The sequence below is a fragment of the Dermacentor silvarum genome, chromosome 1 (assembly GCF_013339745.2).
Source record: "Dermacentor silvarum isolate Dsil-2018 chromosome 1, BIME_Dsil_1.4, whole genome shotgun sequence".
In the NCBI taxonomy this organism is placed as follows: domain Eukaryota; kingdom Metazoa; phylum Arthropoda; class Arachnida; order Ixodida; family Ixodidae; genus Dermacentor; species Dermacentor silvarum.
In genome coordinates this window covers 143,950,512-143,978,305 of record NC_051154.1, presented here as the reverse complement: position 1 = coordinate 143,978,305, position 27,794 = coordinate 143,950,512, and the positions used below count along the sequence as shown (strand labels likewise).

The 27,794-nt window shown below is 49.2% G+C and overlaps 1 protein-coding gene and 1 long non-coding RNA gene across 2 annotated transcripts in view; both read left to right on the top strand.

The window, feature by feature from the left end:
- The window catches only part of LOC125940209 (uncharacterized), a 174,443-nt gene that overhangs the window by 82,573 nt on the left and 64,076 nt on the right, over positions 1–27,794 (top strand). The gene's annotated exons all lie outside the window — the stretch shown is intronic.
- On the top strand, positions 889–27,794 carry LOC119436176 (uncharacterized). Its single transcript, XM_037702943.2, has 2 exons — positions 889–1,155; positions 24,534–27,794. The coding sequence occupies exon 2, from the start codon at positions 24,558–24,560 to the stop codon at positions 25,398–25,400; it is 843 nt and encodes a 280-aa protein (XP_037558871.1). The 5' UTR covers positions 889–1,155; positions 24,534–24,557; the 3' UTR covers positions 25,401–27,794.

Below are 27,794 nucleotides of genomic sequence, written 5' to 3'. Positions count from 1 at the left end.
TCTCCGCACTAAATATTGTAGCAATGCGAAGCATGATTTACAGGGGAAATCGAATTGACGCAATGACTGAACAGTTCCATCTCTTGCAGCAACATTTCTAATTTCTGTAGCTCGGAGCCATTGCGTGTGAGATCTAGAAAATAAAGATCGGTGCTATTCGTTTGGACAGAGTGGCCTGCGCACACTTTGTTAAATTATACTACAGAGAAAACGAATAGAAGATAAAACGGAATTACCATGTCCTCAACCAACCACATTCACCCCAAAACTTGATATTCGGGAAGAATATAACAGAGCTTTTCCGTAAAAAAAAATTAGGGAATAGTTCCGAATCTACGATAGATTACTGTTGGATACAGTAATAGTTTGAAATGCCTATGTAAAAAATATATATATAAAACATACAGATGTGCGCGGTATTACTACTCGAAACGCTGGATTAAAATAGTGTGCCGGATAATTCTATTCGAAATAATGTGAGTTATAGCTACATTGTTATTGCACTGCAGTAGCGATACAATGCAGGGGTACAAACAAATAGGGTAAATGCGAGATAGTGGGACGGAAACTCTTAATATATCCTCCGCAAAGGTGTCAGTCAATGCCAATAGCGCAGTAAGCAGAAACGAACGAACTGACAGCCCGCTAGTCACATTCACTGGTGCGAACGCTCGCTTCAGTGAGATACACCGCGGAGCACTGAGATGGGCGGCGGCACTCATGCCTGGCGTGGCTTTAGCCTGAGTGGTGCGCGCGCCAAGGTGCGAGCTCCGGGGCGCCCCCTACGCGGCCGCGAGCACTCCTACGAAGCGGCGTTGGCCCAAAGAGTGCATCGCGCGGCCACGCCTTGGGGCGTCGCAGCCCACACGAACACACACACACACACACACACACACGCAGCGCGCGCGCTCGTTCCGGCCAATCGATCCGCTGGCTGGTGATGGCGACGGAGGGTCCCGGATCGCCCAGCGCCCAGGCCAGCTGCGGGAAGTTGCCGCGACGACTGAACGCAGCGAGCCGAGCCATCGCGCCGCAGGGCAGGGCGCCGCGCGGGGAGGCCCTACGATGAGAGCTGCGGCCGCCGGCGGACGCGGGCCGGGCGGAAGCAGGCGGCGGGTCGCGCTGATCCATCGGCCAGCACCACCGACACCCGAGGTGAGCGGCCGCCTCGGCGCGGCGCGCGCTCATTATAACCGCGTAGCCGCTGCTACTGTTTGGGCCCGGGAGGCTGCGTCGGTGCTTGATGCTCGCCGACCACGGTATTCGCCGTGTCCAAGCGAGGAGCCAAGCGCCTGGGCCACTTCCTGCCTCTCTCTCTTCTCTGTGCTTGGCCTAATAAGCGATCCTGGAGAAAAAAAAAAAATGATGCGCGTATACCCATTCACCTGACCGAGTGTATGAGTCTGCGCGCACGTTGCACAACCTTTCATTCAGTTCATTCATTCGAAGGATTGTGCGCATTGTGCTCGCTCAGGTAAATAGAAAAAGGGAAGAAAGAGTGGATACATAAGAACCTTCCGTCGGTGTATCTACTTATGTCTTCTTCTATTCAGTTCAGACTCTTTTTATTTTTTCCTCCCTGGGGATCCCATCACCACTACGACACTCTCGAGGGAGGCGGGAGAGGCAGTGTGAGTAAGCATTAGGCCTAAATACCCACTGATGTCGTAGAGACGTAGTAACAAATACGGATTACAGGCTATGTAGCGGGCGCCGCACGGAAGAGGTGGCGGAAAACATCCCACGGATATTCGTTGATCAGGGGCAGGAAAAGAAGGATGGGGAACGGGCCAGCTGAAGGGTGGAAGGGGAATGCTGGGAAGAGGGAACGACTGCGCGCGATCGGATAGGAAGGAGAAAGTGCGAAACTGGCAAAAAGCAGCGTCACTGAAATCTGGGCCGACAGAATCCGCATGCAAGATTGCGGCTGACATGTTGAATCGTTGACGGCTCGCCCTACCGGGTTACGATTGATTCGCGCAACGCACACGTTTTCCGCGCGGCCTTTCGAGCGCTCCCAAGAGCACGGAATTGCAGCACCTCTATATATGAACAGCTGCGGCCTGAATCGGCTGTTTTCGGCTTTGGCAACCTGTTTGCGTTCCCGAAGCGATTAATTAGACCACGCCGCTCGCTTGCATCTCCTTTATATATATATATATATATATATATATATATATATATATATATATATATATATATATATATATATTCTGCCCTTCGACGCTCAGTTTCGTCTGGTGAACGGGCCCTAGAAAAAAACGGCGCTGAAGCATATACGAATGGTTAGTTAATTAAGGCGGTGCGCCTTGCTAGCGCAAGAAGTCGGCTTAGTGTATATATATATATATATATATATATATATATATATATATATATATATGCATTCAGGATGCTGCGTCGTGCTTGCTTAAGATGCAACATAAGTGAAATCCTGCTTTTCTACTAACGAGTCACGACTATAGTGTGGGCAGCGTACATGATTGTTCTCATTACGAGAGGGCGTTATTTATGCTGTCGCAAACTGTTATTTTGAATCATGTTACGAACTAGCAATCCATGATGCCAACATTTTAAGCAAGCGTATTTTGTAGAAACCAAACATCGCTGTGATTGAGTAGACACACGAAACTAAAAACAATTAAAAGACTTGCAACCACTTAATATTTGTAGTTATGCTGAGGCGTTCTTCATTCACGGTTTATTTCGTGTGGTATAGATCGGACGGCTGCCTTTCGTTCCTTGATGTTCTTGAAAAACGAGACGGTAACCACTTGGCATTCGATGTCTGTAGAAAAAGTACGCATGCCGGCCGCTTTCTGAACTTTAAATCTGTGCATCCTTCTAGCTATAAACGTCAAGTCGTGTCGTCACTTGATCGACGAGCCCAGCGGATTTGCTTCAATCAAGAAGACGCACAGAGGGACTTGGAAACCGTTCGACAGGAGCTGGCTGCGTGCGGAAACCTTTCGTCGTCCATGGACTCTGTACAACGACAGCAGACGCGCCCGTCGCAACCGATCACCATTTCTACTCGAAAACGGGCGTCGGTGACATTTAAGTCCCGGGCTGCAGTGAAGCGCTGGTTCTGCGCAGCCACGACGTTACAAGTGGCACACGTACACAGCACGGACGAATGGCAACGACAAATTGGAGAGAACGGATTCTCTGGTGGTTGTGTACAAAATTACTTGCGCAAACTGTGAGCACACACACACACACACACACACACACACACACACACACACACACACACACACACACACACACACACACACACACACACACACACACACACACACACACACACACACACACACACACACACACACACACACACACACACACACACACACGCACACACACACACACACACATATATATATATATATATATATATATATATATATATATATATATATATACAGGTGAAACTGGGAATTTCAAAAGAAGGCGTCGGGGACATATTCTAATGATGTGAAAAACAAGAAATTGTCATGCTCTCTCAGAGTATGCTGCGTGTACTGGGCACGTGATCAACGGTGATGACGCGTGCATCATCTCCACCGAAAGAAAACTGGCCCCATGCTTGCACTTGGAATATTGAATCATTCCGACTACTGCGCACACGCTTAATAGAAATACTGGCACTCCCCCCCCCCCCCCCCCCCCCCCCTCCTTTTTGTATATGCACGATGCCTGCAGCACGTGATAACACGTCCTTAAATGAGTGCACCGCCGCTTGCTGTCTTTGTGAACAATGAACGCTCCCGAAACGTCTTTTATTTGAATAGACTTTACCCTGGTCCGCACTGTAAGTTTTATTGACAATGATATTCCCCGACCCCAAGGAATTCCGTCGGATCCTCGATTTTATAAATGCTAAACGATGGCGTGCATTCAGAGTTAGTTAAAATTAATCAATATATGTGCACTGTTGACCTTCGGCTCTCGTCACCTAGTTCTTCTGCAGCGTGTGCGACAGTGTTTTACAAATTTTTGCACTCCAATTTGTCGAGAGATGCGGTAAGCACTCCCATCCCGGGCTTAATGCAACTGAACTCGACTTCTATCCTCATCAACACTATTAATTAGCGAGACAAGTTAATCAGCGTGTCGCTACATTATCTATCTCCGATGGCATTCTGTACAGAACTGACGATTGGGCCCATTGTCAATATATACTGTATAGTATGAATATATATTAATTGTAGGAGTCATGAGGGAGGTAGAGGCCGAATACTGCACCAGGGAGGCCAATTCCTGTTCTGGTGAGGGAGTGACTTTGCTGAAGCTTAGTGGGCCTTCCTAATTTGGTTGCACCTGGACTAGCATAGCCCCACTAGCTCTCGGCGATATCTTTTTTTTTTTTTTTTTTTCCGTGTCAGGCGCCACTCCGCGCGAAGATAGATAGCAGAGCTATGGGCTGATTAAATTTATCTCGCTAATTAATAGTGTTCACGAAGGTGGAAGTCGAGGTCGCTTGTATTAAGCCCGGGTATTTTTAACTATATCAAGCAGACCACAAAAATTTACCTTAAACTCATTGTAAAGACATAATGAGCGTTGTGCACTTTTATCGCCCTCTATCAGCCCCCATCTTCGACATGCCAAACAACGCGCAGCGCAGTCCCCCTGTAAGGTGAGCTTGATACACGAGTTGAATATGTGTTTCGATTTCTCGCGCAAGTAAAGTATACAGTCTGTGTCACCCTTGTGTAGAGCGCGGTAACGTACGGCGGCCTCCGGGGCGCTCCGCGGAGGCAGCCAGCGACGCTAGCTGCTGGATCTGACGTCTAACGGTAGATTCTGGGCACGTTTGGGCCCAGCAACTACCTATAGACGTCGCTGGCTGGCTCCGGAGTGCCCCGTAAAGCCACCGTTCCCGGCTGACGCCGACTGTACGTCTCTCTGAATAATCCAGCTCGAGGACTATATAAATTATGTTATCTGCAACAGGCTATCTTAAAAAATTCCACAAGACTTGAAAATGATCATCCTGTCTATCATGTCCTTTTCCGACAGCGCGATCATAGATTTCAATTATGTTTGAAATCAACTGCTCACAATTCCCATGGCGCAGTGGCGCCTGCATGAAGGTGTTGAAGGACTCTTTTAGAATCGCTGGACACTACCCATTTACACGGTGATTGCTGTTCAATATATATTCAACAGCGAGACAAATGGCGTTTTGTTCCTGTGGACGCGGTCATACGTGACGTTCGGAATAAGGCTGTGACCAGACGGGCTGAACAGCGGCCGTGGAATTGGTATATACACGTGACTAAACCATTCGTGTAAATATAAACGCGGTCCGCGTACACTTCGTCTAAAAGCGATGAAGTAAGCTAATTATAGCTGTTGATAACATCTGGGCTTTCCTTCTAATTCCTGGCGTTTGGAGGTGCATTTGAGGCTTCTGCATAACGCCACAATGGAGGTAGTGATCACGCAGCGGGTGCGAAGCTTTTTGGGAGGAAAGGTTGGCGAGTCACGATGTTTCTTGGAAATATAGCCTGACGTCTTTCCACTGAGCTGAGATCGTCGTCAGGAATCCGCGAGAAATGCCGATTATGCGCTCTAAGTGCGTCAGTATAAGTACATGAGTAGACATTATGTGCTCTCTGGCGATCTCAGATTATGTGCTCTCTGGCGAAAGTGCCTCGAGCAGCCAGCAGCTCGGCAATTTTGCGTGTATTCGCGCGGGCTTCTTTCACGCTCGGAAAAACACTTTTATGTAGCACGCATTGAGCAACAGAAAGCTGTATCGGGAGTTTTTCATGTTGCTCTACAATTTTCTCAACGACACTTTTCATCTAATTGTAATATTTGAGAAGTTAATTAATTAATTAAGATTAATTATGTAATTAGGCTGGTTGAAAAAAATAATCTGAGTATCTCCAAGCGACGACAGACAACATTACCTCGGTTCTGTCCAGCTACGTGGTATTTGCATATTTTTAAAGTTTGGCAAAAGTTACGTGGGACACCCTGTATATGCTTTGCGCTGCGGCATGCCGACACAAAATAAATCCTCAGTGTGTGATTACACCGAAAGGAAGTAGTCACTTAGCTCATTTTTGAGCCGATGGCTAATTTTTGGCGTTTTTGTGGGCGCGCGCACCTCGCTGCCCGACCCGCGGGAATTGGAAGGCGTGACATCACGACACCCTCGTCGGATAGCCAGCCGGCCGGCCGCGGTCATTCGAAGCAAAATAGTAATCTAGTGACGGTGATTCGAAGCGCGCCGACGCCGCCATCGCGAGCATGGATTCGAGTTCTGGTGCGTCTACCAGCGATGAGTACACGTCTGAAGACGAGGACCATTCCCACTTGGCAGGAATTATTACCGCTTACGGTTACGAGCCTTCCGCGTCAAGCGACGAAGAAGAGCAGACGGCCGTGGAAGTGCCGGTCAGGTTTTCGCGAACCGTAGCGCGAAGATTTCGCTCTGCACCAGACACTTATGCAAGAAATATTGGTCACTTCTTGGTGTAAATTTTCGGTAGTGGCGTAATCGTGTTGCTGCCGAAGATTTACACCAGCAGCGAAGTAGAATACACTTGGTTACTGCAATATTAGCCGTTTTTGTCTGTTCGAGCTCTGCGCCACCAGGTGGCAGCACCATACAGGCCGCTCACGTTTACGGTTCCGCCCGAACGCCCCAACGCCCGCGTTTACCCGATTATACCAGACAATAGGCAGGTATCTAAAGTTTACGCACCTTCTCGTATCTGGGAAACGGGTGCGACGGTGTGTCACTACCGACGATGCATGCTGTTATAACAGCAATGTCTGGGCATTTCCTTCCGCCGCAAGAAGTACTCCGCAAGTCCTTACACGAGCAAATAATGGTGGCGCCTGTTCCTCGTAACATGCACCCGGAATATCACTTGGGCAGGAGAAAAGCACGAGCGATAACAATAGAAACGAGATACGGCACTCTCTCCACTGCTCGCTGGACAGATGCGGCCATGTACCCGAATGGAGAGGGCATGGTAACCAGCGTAGCTGGACACAGACAGCAAGAACTGGTATCCGCCTCCATTCGTACGCAGAACGTCGCCGCAGCCGAAGAGGCCGCTATTGCCCTCGCCATCTCGGCATCGAGACAAAACGAAAAACTATATATTCTTACAGACTGTCAGTCAGCATGTCGAGCCTACGCGAATGGCCATCTACATAAAATCGCATGCGATATTCTACATCGCCTCAACGAAATACCCCGCACCACGATAATTTGGACACCGGGACATGAAGGCGTCAGCGGAAACCATCGTGCACACACGATAGCCCGAGGTCACTGCAACCGGGCACTGCAAGAGACGCCAGAAGACCCAAGTCCAGACACACTACAAACTTACTACGATATACTGCAGCACTACCGCCTTTCGAGAAGAACGATGCCGCCACCCCACCCATCCCTCACCAGAGCTGAAGCCACGACCTGGAGGCAACTCCAGACCAACACCTATCCTCACCTCACGCTCCTTCAAGCGATGTACCCCACCCTTTATCAGCCCCTTTGTCATTTCTGTACAGAGCGAGCTACCCTCTACCACACCACATGGGAATGCCAAAATATCCCCAATAACTCCCCAAATCGAAACGCAACGCACGAGCAGTGGGAGATGGTGCTGACCAGCTCGGCACTGGAGGATCAGCGAAAGCTTATCGCCAGAGCCGAAAGTGCTGCCACCGCCACTGGGGCCCTGGACTGAAGGCTCCACCCACCACGGAGATCGACGCTTCTCCGTGCCTCATCAAAATAAAGTTTTGTCTCTCTCTCTCTCTCTTCAGCCGCGACGAACGCGACAATACCGAGCGACGACCGCGGGAAGCCTCATGTATAAGACGCACTACCTGCGTGGAGCGCCGATGGGGATAGTGTTTCAGACGAACCACGTACGTGCAAAGATCGCCGAAAGGGGTTAAACAAACGCTACAAGGGACCGACACCCCTGGAAACACTGCGACAGCTGTGGCCAACCTTGGCCGCGGGTGGGTGTTATGACGTCAAATTTCAGCTTCTGCCGGCGGCCGCTTGGAGGAAAGGTATAGAGTGTATAGATATTGAAAACAACATTACAAAAGCTTGAACGCACGTCAGTGAACAAAAAGGAAATAGCAAATACAAGCAAAAAAAAAAAACTTGGAGGACGCGCCTTTAAGAGTGGAATTGCTTATCACACATCCCGGCAACTGCAGATTATATATGTTTAGAAGAGCTATGAATTGGCCTAGTTGGTGTGTACTCATTTTTCTTGTGAATACGCACCGTGAAGTGACACCGGGAGTTGCGCTCACCCGTTCGTGTCCGTTTCATATCCAGTGTTCGTTTAGTCCCTGTTGCGTCATACTGTACTTAGCGCAAGAAAAATGAATGCACCTTATGTTACCGTAATGTTTAGCTAGAAACGCTGGCGGCGCCCGCACGGCGGGCGCCGCTAAGGTCCCTTAGGGCGCCGCTGCTGCCGAGGATGCGCGGAGGCGAGCGCCATCTGGAAGGTGTTGCAAGGAACCGAGCGGGGCGCGCCGCTCCCACTAAGACTTCAAACGGCAGCTGGTTTGTGTTTGAATTTCACCGTGACAGAATTATGTTTTCTCGTATATTCAAATTACAATTCGATGCTATCATGTCTGTAGGTTGTGTGTAAGTCGTACTTCAAGAATTTTCTGACGCATTTTTGAGAAATTAAATTAGTTCCGTAATGCCTATGCGCCCCACGGAGGGCCTGCGTAGTTCGGGATGCGTGGTTCGGGATGATTTTTTCTTTAAAAGGTGGATACACACGCGAGGGAAAAATCCCGCCTGCTCCGCGGGCCAAACAGTCACGTGATCACTTGAATCCGGCGCAGCCAAGTTTTCGCTTCACCATTCGCTTCAATATTCGCTTCACCAAGAAAGTGCCAATACGAAAGTTGTAGATCACATTTAAAAATGGCTGACTGAAGTGTTTGCAATTAGGTACAATTGACGGAGCGTCTTGTAATTTCCTTTAAAGAAAGCTCGCGAAATACAAAAACAACCGCGTGATAGCGCCACTATTTCAGCACCCCCAAAGGCGGCCGTGACGGTGTAGCTGTGGCACATGCGCCGGCCGCTGCTGCGTATGGGAGCGCAGCTGCGGCTGCGCCTAAAGTCAAAGTACCGCCATCTACTCTTTCCTCCGCCGCCTCCTCTCCTAAAGCGCTTGCTTTTATTGCGATAGCAATTATATGGACACTTCAACGGGATTTCTGCCGTCGCCGTCGCCTTCGCCGTCGCCTTCGCCGTCAGGTTCCGTATAGATTCCAAGGGCGATAAAATCGTCGCCGCGCGCCGTACGAGTAAAAGCGCGCGGGGGACGCAGGCTATCACGGAGAGCCAACGCACGGCGGAAAGCAAACGCGATTGTCGCCCAAAAGGCCGTGGGGGTATGGGGGGGGGGGGGGGGGGGGGGGAGGGAGGCGGGGCGACGCTGTGCTACGGCACCAAATGCTTATCTTGCAACTAGAGTGTACTAGAATATGGTCGAGTGGGACGAGCGGCTGGGGCGGCGCATGCTTTGCAGTGAGGCGCCCGACGTGGAAAAATACTGGGGCGGCGCTGCGGTCGAAGTGGATTGGGCCGCATCAAGGTCGCGCCGTTGGAACTGCTGGCGATACTGCTCGGCAGGGTCATTCGTACTACTTCGTGCGCTGGTATTTGCGTTCAGACCGATCAAATGGAGTTCATAATTGCATATGACATGTATTTATGCCTTAAGAATAAATTGCTTTCCTTTCTCTTCTTTATTTATTTTTTATTGTTTTCTAATGCCGCTCGGTGATTGCGCGTGCATTGCGGCCGCAGTGTCGGCTTTCATTCTACTATATTATTGTACGGTTCCCTTTTGGAGAAAAAATATTTTTCTCGTTCTTCAAGCAGCATGTATCTCTCGTGTGTATTGTTGCTCCTATAGTTTTCTATCAGTAGGTCATGCGAAACGCAGACGAAGCAATTGTAACATATGTAACCTTCCTGCTTGCCGCTTCAAACAAGTAAAGCATATCTGCCCCATCCGGTGCCTTGTACTTAGATTTACGGGACTCATTGGTATAGATTAAAAAAAAAGTAAACTGCAGTGCAAAATTCCAATCAAGTTTCCGCCTTTCTCGCGTAACAGAATGCGAAGTAATTGGTACGAGGTCATACATTTATTGCAGTCGGACCTCGCGCGCCGGAAACGGTTTTAGTTACCCATTCTATATATGCTAATCTTTGGCCGTAAGCCGTACGTAGAATTTTTTCCCAGTCGATACTCAAAAAAAAGAAAAAAGAAAGAAAGCCTGCGCGGTAGCCTAATTAGTGCCTATATCGCGGATACGGCGTTGCGCTGCTAATTCGGGAGCTAGCGGTTTCAATCCAGGTCGCGGAATTCAATGGGAACGAAATGGAAAAATACTCGTGTACTTCTATTTAGGTGCATGTTAAAGAGCCCCAGGTGGTGAAAACTAAACCGGGTGCCTCATAATCATATTGTGGTTTTGCCATGTAAAACCCAAGAATTTGCCTATATTAAAAAAAAAGCAGGTGGCTGCGTTCTTCGGCTTATTTCTGGGGGTGTAAACAACATAAATTATTCTCGAGCCTGATTTCCGAGAAAAACATGTTACGCTTACCCTATATTTCATGCATAAATGTAATGCCGTTCCCAAATGTATGACCGCTCAACTCTGCAGCTTGTATATCATAAACGGCTGCGTTCAGTTATCCGGTGCACTATCATAACTACCCTAATGAAACAATTAAAGGAACGGCATGTCTCACATACACGCAGAGATATGTGCAGATCTGTTGCGTTCGTTGAAGATAAGTGTGGTACCACATGGGGCACTCAGTTTTAATGGGTTGCAAACATGGTGAGACTGGACCTCCCGTCTGTTAATTCTCAGGAACTGCGCCTCTGCGCAACAGCCACAACTCTCCGGCAGCAAAATCATTCGGAATAACAGTCCTCACTTGCATGCAGTCACTCACCTTTGAGATTTCAATAGTGCTGTCATGCGTTACATTCGAACAGAAATGACTATTCGGCGTCGTACAGCATATCAATAAAACTTGCACGCACGCACGCACGCACGCACGCACGCACGCACGCACGCACACACACACACACACACACACACACACACACACACACACACACACACACACACACACACACACACACACACACACATATATATATATATATATATATATATATATATATATATATATATATAAGATGGTTTTGCCTATGAATATTATTTCTGCGAATGAGTGTTTTATTTCCAGTATTCACTAATAAGTGTGTTTGTTACTGCAAACACGTGCGCTTATTCCGGCCGGGAGTTCTCACTTTTTCAATTATTGCATTTATACTATTTGTTATTTTCCCCTATATATATATATATATATATATATATATATATATATTAATATATTTGTCTATGTACCCTTTGATTTAATTGCCTAAAAATACATTGTCATTCTTCGCGCCACGCAGTTAATAAACCTGGTTTATTTCACTTTAATATTGTTTTCTTCGATCATTGTCCCTGATCAATATCCACCAACAAGAAGCGCGTGTAAAATGACACGATATCAATAATAAAATTTCTTACGTAGCCTTCATGGTGCGGAGATACCAGTTATTTTTAGAGGACAGTGGTAAAAACAGCAGTTCACCTGACTAAAACTACATTTGGAACCGGCCGGCAAGAGTCATGGGCGCACCGAAGCAACTAAACCATTAAAAGAATGTACTGCACAGAGGTTCTGCGAGAAAAACTGGGCGTCCGCCAGCGTCCGCGTAGCGAACGCGGGCTCGCTAGCAGACGACGCGCTTGACAACGACAGCAAAATTGAAGACGTCGCGTTGTATAATCCGTGCCTCAAATATATATGTTTGGCAAAATGGTGTAAACATACATTTACAGTTGAAATAAAGCACTATTTTAAGAGCGTACTATGCGCAATCGGCCTCGGCGCTCGCAACGAAAGTACGTTGAATATGCCGCGGAGCGCGTCTCCGCCCAAACCAGTTCGCTCGCAGCGCCCTCGCACTATTTTTCCACACGCGGCGCCTCAGCGGCAGAGCGCCGTTCGGCCCACTCGACCATTGTCTAGTACACTCTACTTGCAACCCAGCGCAAGGAGAACTGGCAACGCAATCTCCCACGCGAAAGCAAAAAAAAAAAAAAAAAAGAAAAAAAAAAAACCGGGGAGGCAGCGCGGGAGGGACGGGGGGAGCAGCTTCTACTCTGCCAACAAATATGCTTGCACTGGCTGTGGCGGCCGTCGCCCGCACCGTCTCTTTATCTCCACCACGGCCGGGCTCGACTGGCGCGCCATCGCAATTTCAATTTCCTCTACTCGGGTATACACGATGTTAGGCACTGCGCAGAGCTAGGGTGACAAATAATTTGCTTTTTAGTGTCGCTGGAGTCAATGTTTCGACAAGGGGATTTTGTTTTCGTCGGGCTAACAACTGCAAAAGTAGCTGCTGCCCTGACGAAGAGCAGTCCCCTTGTCGAAACGTTCGCGCCAGCGTATAGTTCCCTGTTCGACCACTGTTAACTTCAAGCCTCCGTCTTTCTGTGAACCTCGGTCTTGTTTTGTTTATTCGTGTTGACTTTGGCATCATCCGGCCCTTATAAAGACATTTAAAATGAAAACATACGTCATATCCGATTATACTTCACGTTTGTTTCTCCTTCACGTTGTTTCTCCATAAAGGTCGGCTCTGACCTTTATGCGCTGTCCATTCGCCGCTCAGTTTCCGTTGAAGCGATAGACCGCACGATTCTTCGCCCGCTGCAGCGGCCGCGCCAGCGTTTTGACAGTCGTCGTCTGCGGTCATTCAGTGTGATCTATTCATGTTTGCTTGTGCGCGATGTCACCACGCTTGTCAATTCAGTTAGAAAGCGAATGTGTCCAAGTTTATGCGGCCGATAAAACTACTCTACTATCCCTACTCCGAATAGCTCTCTACCAATTTGCTATCGCAACTGATGCTTCGCCTTTCGGGCGAAACTGCGACATTTTTTTCTTTACTTTTTGCTTGCGAAAGCCAAGTCGACGGTGGTGCACCTATAGAAAGTCCACGTTGAAGCTTTTAGGCCGGGCGCGCGCCGCCGCCGCCGCCGCCGGCGACTGCGGCTGCGCAGAGGACTTTCAACATGGCTCTGAGGCGGAAAAAAAGAAAATATAAAGAAGTGAAAAGCGCGCGCTATCATCGTCCCATCGGAGATACAGGAGAGAGAGAAGCGGCGTTTATCAAAGGATGGCGGTACTTTTCTTATATAGGGACTTTAGCTGCGCCCCCAATAAACAAGGTCGAATACTTTTCTACCAGACCTCGTATGCTCGCCAATGACTGAGTTGTACGCCGCCCTGCTTTCCCGTACCCCGAAAAATAACGAAAATCGTGCCAAATCTACCGGAATCGTGTTTCGCTGTTTATAGGGATTTTTTTATTTTTTTTACTAAAGGGTACCATTTTCAATTCAGTAAGGTTGCTTTATTTCCTAAATTGCGTCAAATGAAAGGCACAGCACTTCTCTGCACAGGTTGGCACAGCGCCCTGCGGGGATCGATACACAATAAAAAAAATAACGAAATGACTATACTAAAAGAAAACAATCTAAATGTTTCAAAACACGTCTACATGAATAGCGGCTACTTTTACGCCGCTCCAAAGGCACAGTCAGTAGGTGGGAGAACCACTCGCGTGCACCGACGAGATCCTCTGCGCCATTTACACAATCGTCATCGTCCGAGTACTCGGAGAACACATCATTTTCTGCTTCCGAGCAAAGCTCTACAGAGCTCTCTTCTGACGAAGAGTCTCCACAATGCCTCCTTTGGCAAGAACTTTTATTCCCGTGTGGCAGGAAGGCAGCCATATTTCCCTCGCAGGCATCAGAGGAGGCGGCAGTAAAGAGAAATGAGGAGGTATTTGCGCGGACAGAAAGTTATCAAAATTCGGCCTTTGTTGCATAACCTCGCTAGCAGAACCAACTTGTTTTGAACAAGCGCTTCAACAAGCGCCTCAACAAGTGATTTTCTTGTTTTTATATATGCGGACACTCGAAGCGCATTCACGTCGTCGCCGCCGTTGCCGTGTTGTCCCGCCGACGGCCTATATGCGCGGCTCTTGCGTGCAAGGTAGAGGGTCTCCAGAGACCACGGTGGAGTGCGTTGGCTGCAAACTGTGATTGACGAAGTTGACGCACCGTCAATGCTACGCACAAACACTTCGATGGTGCACCAAGGGAAGAGTTCTGAATTTCGCTACTTGCTTGAGCGTTGTAAGCGCATATAGGTACACTAGCGTTCTTGCTGAGCTTATGTGTGTATGATCTGATCTGAGCAGTAAACGTCCAGCTAATGTTATCTAATATTTCACTGGGCTCTGACTTCCGCCGACGGTTTTCGGTCGGTCTCATCTCGTGCACCATCGACGTGCGACTCTTGCAACGCCACTGGCCGCGCTCATTACGTCAGCGTTGCGAGACGCCTGATAGCTGCCAGGGTTCTGCCCCATAGAATAAAGAGTTCTGCCCAACAGGAGTTGCCTTGCGGCCTATACGTCGAACCAACATGTCGTAATTGCGAATAGAATTCACCCGGCCAGTCTTCCAACGCGCTCGTGACGTTTTTTTTTTTTTTTTTTTTTTTTTTCTCGAAATCTGATTCTCGCGTATAACAATATCTGCTGGTTCAATCTTCTAAATTTTTCGACGTCTCATTTTCTTGAATCGATTATTTATGGTACATGGTGAGCTGCAACCGCAAATCATGGCGGTTTCAGATGTCAGTGGAGAGCACACAGCCGATCACAACACCGCAACGAGGCGCGCAAGTTGTCGCTTGACCTGCCCTGTCCTGCCAGCTGGCTGTTCTTTCTTTCTTTCTTTCTTTCTTTCTTTCTTTCTTTCTTTCTTTCTTTCTTTCTTTCTTTCTTTAATAAAATTGAGCTTGCTCGGCGGCAGATCTTGTTCGAGCGATGAATTATGCACACAAGGGCGCAAGGTCAGCTGGCTTCTGCGAAGCGAGATTGAAGCGGTGGGTGCGCAACCACACCCCTTCATGCGCTGACGAAACCCTTTCCCTCCCGTACCCCGTTCAGGTGCACGTGCCACGAGCATCCTCGCTCGCCGGCAGGGCGCACCTCAAATCCGTCGGATGAAGTAAACTATGGTGATCATAATATATGTTACTCGTATATTGTTATAGATTTATATGGCGGATACATACTTTCTTATTTAGCCTTATCACGCCCTCCCTTGCGGGGCTATACTTTGCGCCCGTCGTTATATGTTGCTGTATGCACAGCGCTATTCCACTCGCGCGCGCGTATATATATATATATATATATATATATATATATATATATAGTGCGTTTCACAGCAATTTTCGGAACGCTGTTTCCTAAGCATAATATTCAAGGGAAATAGCTTCAACAAACAATTTCAATAGCGTCGTTCTTGTAAGAAAATTCATACTACAAAACTTGTCAAAAAGCGATGTGTGGTGAATTGGTCGCCTCTCAAGATTGCAAACATTCTAAGAAGATGGCATATTTTTTCCCCTCTCTCATGTACTTCAAAATCGCAGTCCGCACGGGTTGGAGCGCGTCAGAAGCTCCGCAGACACCAACATCCGAAAATGTTCCACGTGTAGCCACAACGACCACGCACATACCGCGATTTCGCCCCATTCTCATAACGCAACGAGTCCAGAACGGCAGATCGCGGTGCCCGCGCGGTGCGTTTGCATGTGTTTGATTGCGTGCTTGATGACCACTGCAGATGCTAATGTATGCTCTTGTGCTCTCCCGTTTTGTGCGCTGCCCAGAAAAAAAGTGCGGTTCACGTGATAAGGCCTTCATCGCGCACTGTAAGACTGCGCTACTTACGGACGACGCCTGCAGGCAAGGCCAGGCAAGAGTTGGAGGATATTGCGTATGTTTGAGCCCTCAACGCGCGGCTGTCGCTGGCGTGATCAGCAGCCATCACCTTGGGCCTGATGGAGCTCGGAGCGCCGCCCCCACCCCCATTTCCCGTTTCTTCTATTACCTTTCTTTATTTCTTTCTTTCTTTTTTTCGGTGTGCGCGGAGTGTGCTCGACGAATGCATCGTCACCCACGCAAGACTCTGACGTCAGGCAGAACCCATTTTGCCGTCCGGGACGTGGCCCGCCTTTGACATCACAACGACGGCGAAGCCAAGTTAGCTTGACGTAAGCACCTTTTTTGGCCAAGGTTGCACGCGCTGTAGTAAATAAAAAGAAGATGAAAGCAAAGATAACCTGCGCCTTTCAACTCTGTGTGCACCACACCCTTGCGGGATGAAATTACAAATGTATATCGCCTTGACACGTGTACGTGCACATATAAGAGCTGCGTCAGTCAACCCCTTTCGAAATGAATTAGCGAACGAGAGCTGTTCACTCTTCGTGTGATTGATAAGCTGCGGCGGGTCCGGTCACAAGGATGACATATTCGGCTACAGCATGCACGTTCACTTTGGTAAAATCTTCCACGCTAGTCTCGTCTGAGGGACGCGAAATACGCGAACTGGAGTGAGCCGAATTAGCCTGGCTAATTCGGCTCACTCCAGTTCGCGTATTTCACCTCATGAGGTGAAATTCCAGTTCGCGTATTTTCACCTCATGAGGTGAAAAAAGAACCGCTTTATAAGGGAGCTAACAGAGCTTTGAGCTTATTGTGTTTGCAGAAAGCTCTCCGGCTATAGTTGGTATATATGTCGTATGTGGTTGCATGCCATCTCGCATGAATATCTTGCTCGCTTCCAACACTCGGGTTGACTAGGATTCGAAGTCGAAATAATTGTCTTACTTTTCTTATGTTTTGCCAGAATTCATTCGCGATCATCTGTCGTTCTGGTTGACTGATTGATTGATTCGTTTTCATGGCGCAAGGGCTAGTTTTGGCCAATGAGCGTCACTCTGCCTGTAATAAGCTTTCTAAGCAGAGGGAGCGCAGTCGAGACGGTGCGTGCACATGGTAAACAAAAGGAGTCAATCAATATAATCAATTATAGCGTGCGAGGATGGGGATGAGACAGCATTACGCCGCGATGAACTCGCACTTGCGTCATTACAAGGCAAGGTCGCTTGACGCAGCCGATGTTCTGAGATGGAACAATTGCGTGCCGTTAGCGAGTTAGCAAGAACCTTTGACAGGGGGGCGGTACACTTTTCGTAAATAAAAAAAAAATTGTGTAAGGTCGCGAAGCGTAATCGTACAGGTTACACTTTGCCTGCAGTCCGCTCTAAGAAAATTAATCTCCAAGGCAAACTTTTCCACCGCAAGTACCGTAGTTCATATCTGCAGGTCGTGAACCTTCTGTCGAACGCTGCTGGACGGCAGCACGCAGTAAACCTTCGGCCAGAGAACGGATATATATATATATATATATATATATATATATATATATATATATATATATATATATATATATATATATATATACTGTTTTCTTGTTCCTGGGCGACTTCCGAAGCATACACACATTCTCAGCAGACAGTACCAATCGCACTGAAACATGGCTTTCTGATGACGTCGCTAGCAGTGGCCTTTCGTAACCCTCATCGTCTTTTTTTTTTTCTCTCTTTTTTTTTTTCAGACAGAATTAGCTGTGGAGGTGATAGGGTTAATTTTTGCGATCAACCAACTCTACTGTTCTTCTCTTATTTCGACAGACTCAGGTGTTGGTCGTGTTGTGTCATCGGCGTTTGTTATCGAGCCTCCTTCCCCCCTCTCTCCCTTCCCTCTACCCACCTTTCTTTACAGTGGTCCAGAGCTTACCGATCTTCTCATCGACGCGATCGAACAAGTTATGCTAAGGTTTACGAATGCCCCGTTTTATGGCGATATCAATTATATGAACACTCCAGGCGCATTTCTGCCATGGCCGTCGGGGTCGTCGTGACATTCTGTATAAAGTCTACGGGCGATAACATCGTCGCCGCGCGCCGTATGCTGTATGAGTGAGTGAAAGCGTGCGAGGGCATAGCCTCCTCGATAACTCTGTGCCTGTCAAACGGCGCTCGATCGGCCGTCGCTTTTCTCTCTCCCTATTGGTCGTTTCTACCGAGAGATGGCGCCACCGACGTAGACTAGCTCATGACTCCTGCCGTGTGCCCGCGTCTCCGTCTCTCCGTTACCTCCGCTGGGATCGCAAGTCGGGTGCATTGTTTTTGTGGAGTTTGCTCGTGCATTATGGTCAAACCTAGCAGCGTTGGTACGGTCCACAAATTTTAAACTTTCTTGGGTGATCGTGGACCTGAGCTTAACGCTGAGCGACCGTGATTGCTAGATGCTTTCGACATGCGATCACGTCAAAAAAAAAAAAAAAAATCGAGGAGGCCACGCTGGTTCACAGACATCATGTGCGGGTGAAGCACCATGAACTTCTTCACGTGGATACATGTAACTTCGAGCAACGCATATAATGACAAAGCATATAACGACAGAAGCGCCCTCGGGATTTTGTATGTCTGAACTGTATGCATCTCGGTATTTTGTATGTCTGAGCTGCATGCATCGTTCAACAAAGCGTTTGCAATAAAATATTTGCTCGCATCTTGCTTATTGAAGGCATACGGCGCTTTTTCTAGGTCCTTAAATACTTGTTTCTATTTTTCCTGGTCGCCAAGGCACACGGGCGTGGTAGAAAGTGCAAAGGTTTCTGGGTATGAATATTCACGTCGGCCACAACGCTCATCTGATGCAAAAGAACTTGGGGAAAACTTGCCTGAAAGTCGTAAAAATAGTATGCTACTAACGTGCGCCTAAAGTCCTTAGGTATTTTTTTGCTTTAAAATCTAGAGAATTTACGTGCGCCGAGGCCCGAAGGACGGCTCCCTATAAGAATGAAGGAAGAAGAAGAATATAAGAAGGACGGCTCACTATAGAGCAGCAGACAGACAGACAGACAGATTAACTTTATGTACGTCCCGGGAAGAGAGAGCTCTAAGAACGCTTGGCGACTTGCGCACTTTCTGCACTTTACTACGGTAACTAAGGGCGTATTAACCACAATGAACAAATTCGCGTTTTTTTTTTTTTTTCGTTTTTCTCGTTCTTTTTTTTTTTTTTTTTTTTGCTACGTGCGACGCGCGATCCGCTTTGACGTTACAGTTGCTGCAACCGCGCTCGCACTTTCACAGACTGTATTCGAGACACTACTATGGTGTTCTACAGCGCTATAAACAAGGCTCTGGTCACCCAGTTGATCGTTGTGCCACGATCGCAGCTAAAACAGTCGGCGTCGCGCCCGCCGCGCAGACGGGAGACGCGACGGCACTCTACGTCGGTGGCGCCCTCAGCGAAATGAGCGGCGGCCGTTTGCAACTCTGCCGACGGCGCCTCCCTATTGTTGTCTCGGCGTCTTGACAGGCACAGTTTATCGAGGAGGCTATGGCGAGGGTTACCCGACGATGGCGGCTCAATCTGGCACGCGCTAGGGAGGAGAGCGGGGAGGAAGCGCGCCGTCTTCTGTCGCTCGCAAGGCATCGGGGGGGAGGGGAGGGGGTAGGGGGGTTCTACTTCGGCGGCGGCTGCGTATGGCGGCGCGAGACTAAATACCGACCGCAACATCGCCCAAGGTTAGCGGTATAGAAAACATCATGCTGGCAACTCTGGGCTGCTCCCTAAAATTAGCTCTTTTATGTACCCAGAATGGAGGCCGAAATTCCCTAGTCAAGTCGACCAGTTGAACAGGCGAAGTGAAACTCGCTGTGCATATTTTTTCGCTGCTGCCCATATGATTAATGATGGACCCGCCTATGCGCATTATTCTGTTTATAATATTTTCTGTGTTTGTTTGTTTTAGCCAGGATTGCGTTATCTCGCGAGCGCTCACGTGAATTCACGGGGAGATTGTTAGGACTGTCAACAACTTCATCTTCGGCGATGCCTTATGTCTTGTGTGGCATATGCGATCATTTGGATGAATCGTCTTGGTGGCGACGATTGTTGACCCTTTTTGTGTATGTAAGTGGTCGATTGTGCGCGATAAGGAATCGGTTATGCGCATTAACCTGTGTGTGTGATTATTTGACAAGAAATTTAGGTCGCTCCGCGGTAAAGCTTCAGGCTCCGTGTGTGTTCTCAAATTGCGCAATCTGTTCGTTCACATCTGTGCGCCCACTAACCTCATGATTCCAAAAAGTCACGTTAGAAACATGATGTTTCCGTTTCTTTTTTTTTTTTTTTTTTTTTTGACCAGTGAGTTGTTGCCGGTTAGAGCTACGGGAAGTCCGCGTGGCAGGTCGAAAAAGTAAATCGACTATTGCAATGCACCTGTAGATCGTCAGCGCGTTTGTCAACGCAGGTTATAGGCTGACTTTATTTGAACTTGTGAATCGATAAGTCACGCAATGTGTGCTGCTATGAGATGCAGAATATGCAAAGGCACAAACGGAACCGAGATCGAGTTTTCTCAGACTTGCAAACCATGCAGTGCTGATGGCATGCTGATTGCAAAATAAACTGCACCACCAGAAGTTTAGCAACTGCCTTGCGGAATAGATATCATTACATTTGCTAAATGTGTTGAGCATCGACAAGATCGAACGACCTACAGAACGCTGATGTGCGCACGGCAAGATATGTCAAGGACGGGTGTGCTGGGCCAGGGAAGCTAAGAAACCGCCACAAGAAACAGCTGGGAGGGCAGGTAGGGGAATGGCCTCGAAGTTCACGCAGAAACAAATATAGGAATGCTAGGCGCCGCCAAGCCGTTAAACATCAGGTGAATGGTGAAGAGTGCGACAGTGACTAACGTAACAGAAAATGATTTTAAGAATGGGGGGGGGGGGGGGGGGGGGACCGCATAAAAGGCGTTAAGAACGAGTCGAGAGAGCGTCTCGTCACGGCCCGAACACCAGACGGCCGTGACCAGTCGCCTATAGCTGGCCTCAGCTATAGGCGACTGGTCGATCATAGCACTTACCCCGTCGTAACACGAGCTAACTTAGATTTCTCATGAATAAATGAAGCATAGTTTCATTTCTCTTCAGAATAAGCTGCAAGTGTGAACCTTGCGCCCACGTTCATCTCCTGCGTGCACACACGTTGAAATCTGGCGCACGCACGTATACGAGGAGGGGGAAGCGATAAGAAGGCGAGCGCAGCACGCAGTCGCGTGACTTCACTAGGGACATCTCCGCCTCGCAAATCTAGGGAACCGCACAAGACGAGATCTGGCAACACTGGTGTGTTCTGGTGGGGATTTAGTCGCTCCCCGTATTAGCGCGGCCGAGCGCGGCTAGGGTTACTGTGAGTTGCGCATAGATCCGCCATCTTGCCCGCTGACACATACGTGTTAAGCAGAAAAGGCACTCCTTTCGAATGCAGGATACGGCGCGGCTCAGCTAGCGTGGCACCCTAGCTCAGCTGCCGACGGTGCTTGTTCCTTCATTCCGCGAAGGCCAGGTGGCGCGGCGGGCAACAGCGCACAGAGGCTCGCGACGAGAGTGGTGCGCCGATCGGCAATGCAAGCCATAGACACTCTATGGTGCAGGCGCAGCCGTGAAGTTGGCTTCCCCTCAAAAGGATGCTTTTTGCCCATGTGACCAGATTTGACGAATAGGGGCGCGAGCGGCACTTTCAATCAGATGCGCAACTCTGCTCCCCGAGGGAAACCCATGGCAACTCGAAGCGCGACTGCGCGGGCCTCATCTTGAAAGCGATCTGTGATAGGGACAGACTGCGCTGAGTGCTGATAGCTTCGTGTGCGCTGTGTTCTCGCCGCTTAGTTCGCGTTGAAGCAGAGGCAGCACAAAGATCAATTCGCTCACTGCTGCTACCGCGCTTCCTCACTCCAGCGTTTTGACAGTGAGTTTCCGCGATCATAGAGTGAGATGTCTTCATGCTTGCCTGTGCGCGCGTGACACCATGCTTGTTAATTTAGTTAGTAAATGAATGTTTATAAATTTATACGGTCAAGAAATCTACTATATCCTTACTTCGTATAGCGGTCTACTAATTAGCTATTGCAATCAATGCTTCGCCTTTCGGGCGAAACTGCGACTTTTTTTTTCTAGGTGGTGATTTCAATTATCTCGTTATGGACTGGTTCATTCTATCGAGCCGTAGTCACATTAAAAATTGGAGGATGCTTAAGCTTCGCCTTTAAGAGTGGAACGCGATAGCGTTATCGGGCTCCGTTCGCATCGCATTTTTCTTTCAGTGGAAGCGCTTCACTGTAACACAAAACGTGGGAAAGCCAGCTTACAAAGACCAAGCTTACACCGATCTCACTAAAGTCGGCTTGACTTTTAAACAGAAATGCATTGCTGGGAAGACGCTCTTCCAGGGGCAATATAAGTGGTCTTATATTAAAATGTGAAGGCCCTAGCACCTTTTATCATTTTTTAATTGTTTGCTATTGCCTCGACGCGTGCGCGTGTCTAAAACGCAGGCGAAGTCCTAATTTGACCTGCCGAGGATGCGAGCGCCACCTGGCAGGGGCGTAGCCAGGGGAGGGGTTCCCCCCCCCCCCCCTTCCCACCCCGAAATTTTTTCGTGCTGGCATGCACCGCCGACCAAAACAACCACCGGCGCCTGGAATCAATCTGCATTTTGTCTACAATGTCTTTTTCACGCTCGAGAAGATATTTCGGCACCAACATTGCGAACTCGGCCTGGATTTCGTGGCAACGCCCTTGCACCTGGAGTCACATAACGCAAGGAGCCCCATCCGAGCACAAACTTTCAAGCGCTTTTCAATAGCGAGCGGGCGCGTTGCGGCATCTCGCAGCGGCCGCGGAATCTACGGAGCGCATGGATTTAAATTCCGAAACTTTATGGGTATGAAGTTCTCATAAACTTTTGACGCGAAAGGTGTACTGTCATTTCCAAAGGCGTGCTTTAGATTTTCAATTCTGGAACTTTATGGGTTTAATGTTCTTACAAACTTCAGCCAACATGCGCGCACTGGAGCCCTCGTGTCCAAGCCGTTCCAGAAATGGAAGCACGCGCTCTTCTTCCACACACACGAAAATACTAAATATCACCGTGACTGTCAGCTGGCAGCTGAAAATTTTCTCCAAACATTTTCAGGAAGCACGCCCAATGTGATCGATAAGCTGGACCAGGGCATGTAAAGTAAAATATAAGAGAAAACAGAAGAAAGTTAACGGCATTATATTCAGGCAGTTCTTTTTTTTCGGGCGACAAGGTCTGGCTCTCCGTGGCCATAGGGACAGTGGTCCTATGGATTTAAGCAAAGCCCCCGCTGAAAATACTGGTATTTTCGGGGCGCTTCTTCGCATGCGAGCTGATTATGGAAATACATGTCTGAATAACCATTTGGAAAGTTGCCCTAGTAATGCCTCGTATTTAAGCCCAGATGTAAAAAACCAAATTATAGAAATTTGTGGTGAAATTATCAAAGAAGTTCTAGATGCAAAAGTAAACGCTGCAGGCTGCTTCTCCATACCATAGCTGACGAAACGACGGATATTGCTGGAATCGAACAGCTTACTGTTTGTGTGCCGACGATTTTGTCTTGGCTCTCACCGGCCTTTCCCTTAACATTGTCGACAACGGCGTTTAGCCGTTCTGTCACGTAGCCAGCGTTTTGACAGCGGTTGTGTGCGGTCACACAAGTAACGCGCACAACTGGGGCGCGATCTTGTACGCGTTCCAAAATGGAACGGAGGTGGTCCGTTCCATCGAGCCGCACACGATTGGTCAATTTGAACCGTGAGCCGCACACGATTGGTCAATTTGAACCGTGAGCCGCACACGATTGGTCAATTTGAACCGTGACGATCAAATTGACCAATCGTGTGCGGCTCGATGGAACGGACCGCCTCCGTTCCATTTTGGAACGCGTACAAGATCGCACCCCTGTTGTCGACGTCGGTGGCGTTTTGCCTGCGTTCGCACCAAACGCGCGCGGCGTTGGTGACGTGTTTATGAATAACGTGACAACCTTTGCCGTACAACCTATGGCGGTGTACCGTAGCGACCATAAGGCCATGGTCCCTGTGGTCACTAAATAAATTAAAACCACCGAATCATATATATTTCTCATTCTTTAATAGTTCAAATAACCAATTACACCATCACATCTTAAGAGTCATAATTGGAAATACATAATTCCCACCATAGTACAGCTTCGCTGGTCTTCCATCTCCACCCCAGTGGAAGGACTGACAGTTGTTTTTTTGTTTTTTTTTGTTTTTGTTTTTTGTCACCTTGTGGCATTTAGCTATCAGGCTAGCACAGGGGAGGAAACATTTGGTTGGGTCCGATCATCTACTCCTAATTTCTTGCTTGAAACGCTCTCGTTCAACAAGAAATTGAAAATGCAAACAGAAAATGGTGGACGACCGCCTTTGGTCCTCCGTGACACGTTTTTGAAAGTTTAGGTTCGTGTGCTCGAGCTTTCCGTCAAAGGTGGGTCGATTCCATCATTATTGCAAGATGCGGTCCGAACGCGCGCGGCGCCTCTCGTAGTAAAGTATATTTCTCTATACGCAGGCGGAGGCGATGGCGCCTTAAGCCATGGACTTGAGGTTCCCCGCGGTGGGTGCCTCGTCGCCGCTGGGCGCACCATCGACGGCCCTGCTGCGCTCGCTGGAGCGGCGGCCAGGTCCCAGCGCGCTGCACGGTGGCGCCCCTCCGGGCCCGGCTGAGCCGGCGGCGCCCGACGAGTCCGAGGACCGGCGCAGCTCGCCGCAAATCGCGGCCAGCGGCTTCTGCTTCCTGGCAGCGCTCTGTTGCTCGGCGGGCGGTTTCTGGGCGTCGGCGGCCGCCACGCGCCTCCTGGGCGTCGTCTTCCTGGTGGTGGGTGCAGCCGCCGTTCTCGCCGCCATCCTGTTCGTGCCGGCCGGCCGCGACGGCAAGCTGCCCGTGCATCGGCGCGCACTGCCGCTTCTGCTGGCACTGGTGCTGTGGGCCGTGGCCGCCTGGATCATATTCCTGGTGGCGCAGAGCAGTGTTCACGGCAAGGGCGTGCTGGCCGCCGTTGCCGCCTTCCTGCTGCTCTTCTCGCTCGTGCTGCTGCGCGTCGTGTGCCGCCGCTGCCGGCACGGGCGGCGGCCGCTCAAGGACGCCGAGGACGCGGTGCAGCTCGAGGACTTCCACCATGTGAACACGCAGGTGCGAGACACGCTGCGCTTCGGCCAATTGCGCGCTGACCCGGCCTTCGGTCCAGCGGTCGCCGAAAGCCGACCCCCCGTGGTGCCCACGGCGCCGCCGGAGACGCCGCCGCAGGCGTCGGCCAGTTTCTCCACGTTCGTGCGCGAGCCACCCTCGGCGCCCGCGGAGCCGCCGCCCTACGACGGCTTCCCGCCGGACGGCAGCCGCTGCCGGACCCCGCCGCCGCCCTACTCCACGCTTGTCTAGGGCGCGGCCAGTAACAACAGGGCACGGACCTGCGTGCGCCCAGCGTGTGTTGTGCGTGCACTGACTGGTGCAGGGCCCGAGCGGGTAGGGCGGCGGGAGGGCCGCCGCCTGCCCCCGCTAGCGTGGAACGCCCGAGGCGTACCCGACCCAGGTCGGCACAGCAGGTTTCGGCCGTTCCACAAGTGCACGCGGTACGCGTGCTTTTAAACTGGCTTCACGACAAGTTGTATGAGAGAGAAGAAAGTCTTTTGCTCTGTACCTGCCGAGTGAACGCCGTCGCCACGACAGGAGCTTTCTGCTGAAAGGCTCGTCGCACCACACGCGAACCGTCTAGAAACGTTAAACTGAATGTCGATCGTCAAAATAGTTTCAAGTAAAATCCGAAGACATCTTTTTTATGCCACAGACGAAAGGCATTGAACAAAGCAGAAAGTCAGTAATACTTACGTGTTTATTACTTCGACACGGGTGCCACAGAAAGACATGAGCACAGAATGACACTACGAACACAAGCGCCGACTCACAACTCAAATTTATTCGAAATCGACATGACAATATAAACCAACACGTGGTTAAACAAACAAGTAAAAATTAGCCATTCAAATACAATCTTTTTAGTGCAAAACTCGCACATGATTCTTTTTTATTATGTATGAGTCGTGCCTCGATAATCTCCTCAATTGTCTGATTATGATGCCTGGCGACATGAACCTGGTAGAACTCAGGTGTGCAGTCGCGCGCCTCGCAATTCTATGGCGCCGTGTCGAAGAAACTAACCCTTACCAACTCGCCCAACTGAAAGTTATACTAATATGTGGCTGATTTATAGCGGTCATGCATACATTAGAATACATGTCGACAAGGTGTCTATAGAAGGCAGATGAGCAAGCTTCACGTGGAGCTGCTTCAAATAAAGCAAAGGGGCTGACGTCGAGCACTGCCCCCTAGATTCTGAGACAACAGCTCAATACATCGTTATTCATTGATCGAGTGCGAGTGATTTCTTTTTTTCTAGTTTTGTCGTTCTCTTGTTTTGTACGGCACTACTTTTAATTACTACAGCCCTTGTCATAATGCAGTGTTCTTAGATTTGTTTATGTGTACTTTCCGTGCGGATGTGACCTCATAAAAAAAAAAGTAGCGCTTCGAATCGCGCCCAGGCCAACATTGGCCATCTCCTCCATCTCAGTCTTCCTTCACCATTTTCTTTTATCTTTCTTTCCTACTCCATTCCCTTCAGTTTCCGCATGCCGTCCTTGTCACGAATGGTCCACCCTTCCTTCCTGCGCGTATTGCTTCTCCACACACAAAGTTAGCGTGCAGCAAAACACTCTTTCCAGGAAAGTTGGGAATTTAATGAAGAGTGGGTCAAGTGACTCTTCAGACACTGCACTCCGTCGCACACCCATGCAGTGTAGCGAGAGCTACCATGCCTGCTGAAGCACTGATAAATTCGCAACAGTATTTAGTTGCGTGTTAGACAATCGAGCCGCCTGCAGAATCTGTGAACATCCGCAGATTCAAAGAAGGCGAGAAATGACCGCAAGATATTCCACGGCCTGCTCGTCCCGCGCTCCTCGAGCTGTGTATCGTCGCCAAGTGCAAAGGTGGCGTTGGCCAAGACTGGCACCGATTCACATGCAGCATGTACAGGCTTGCTTCTCAAAAAACGCACGACACGGCCGTAGTTTCGTAGCACTGTACGGCGTGAGACGGAGTGTTCCGCCACTTAGGGCAAGAAGCACGGGCGCGTTGAGTGCGCCGACGGAATAGAAAAAAATAATAATAAGTGCGTCAAGCGAGAGAAAAGAAGGGGGACCGGACGCGGTTCAGGCACTTAAGTGATCGCGTACCTGAATAAACATTTCCTAGTGTTTGCAATTGGAATTCCTGAAGTAGTCTGGCTCAGACCTTCGTAGTTGAGAGCGTATGGCTGTGTATATTGGCCACGCCTCCTTCCATCATCGCACCGCTTTCTCCTTTCAGTCACACAGGCCTCTTCCCCAATTCCCCGCCTTTCGCAAACTAGCAACACCTCACACACTCCCCCCCATTTGGCGCTACTCCAGTTTATTCCCCTTACCTTTCGTACGTTTCCCTTTACGCACACTAGATTCCTAGCATGAGCGGGCGTGCTGATGAGCAATGCATATGGTCGGAATTGTTCCTTCCCTCTCTCACCTCCTCCTCCAACACACACACAATTCCTGTCTTCTGTTCTTTTCTGTTCGCTTACGACCGCGACTTGTAGAGTGTTTTCGTCATTCCGAGCATCTCAATGCGCACCCCTGAAGTTTTCGTACACACTCTAAAAACGCAGACATTCCTCTACAGTGTATGAAAAAATCAATAAGAAATAATGGTTTTCTGAACTGGTGTTACGATATATTTCCC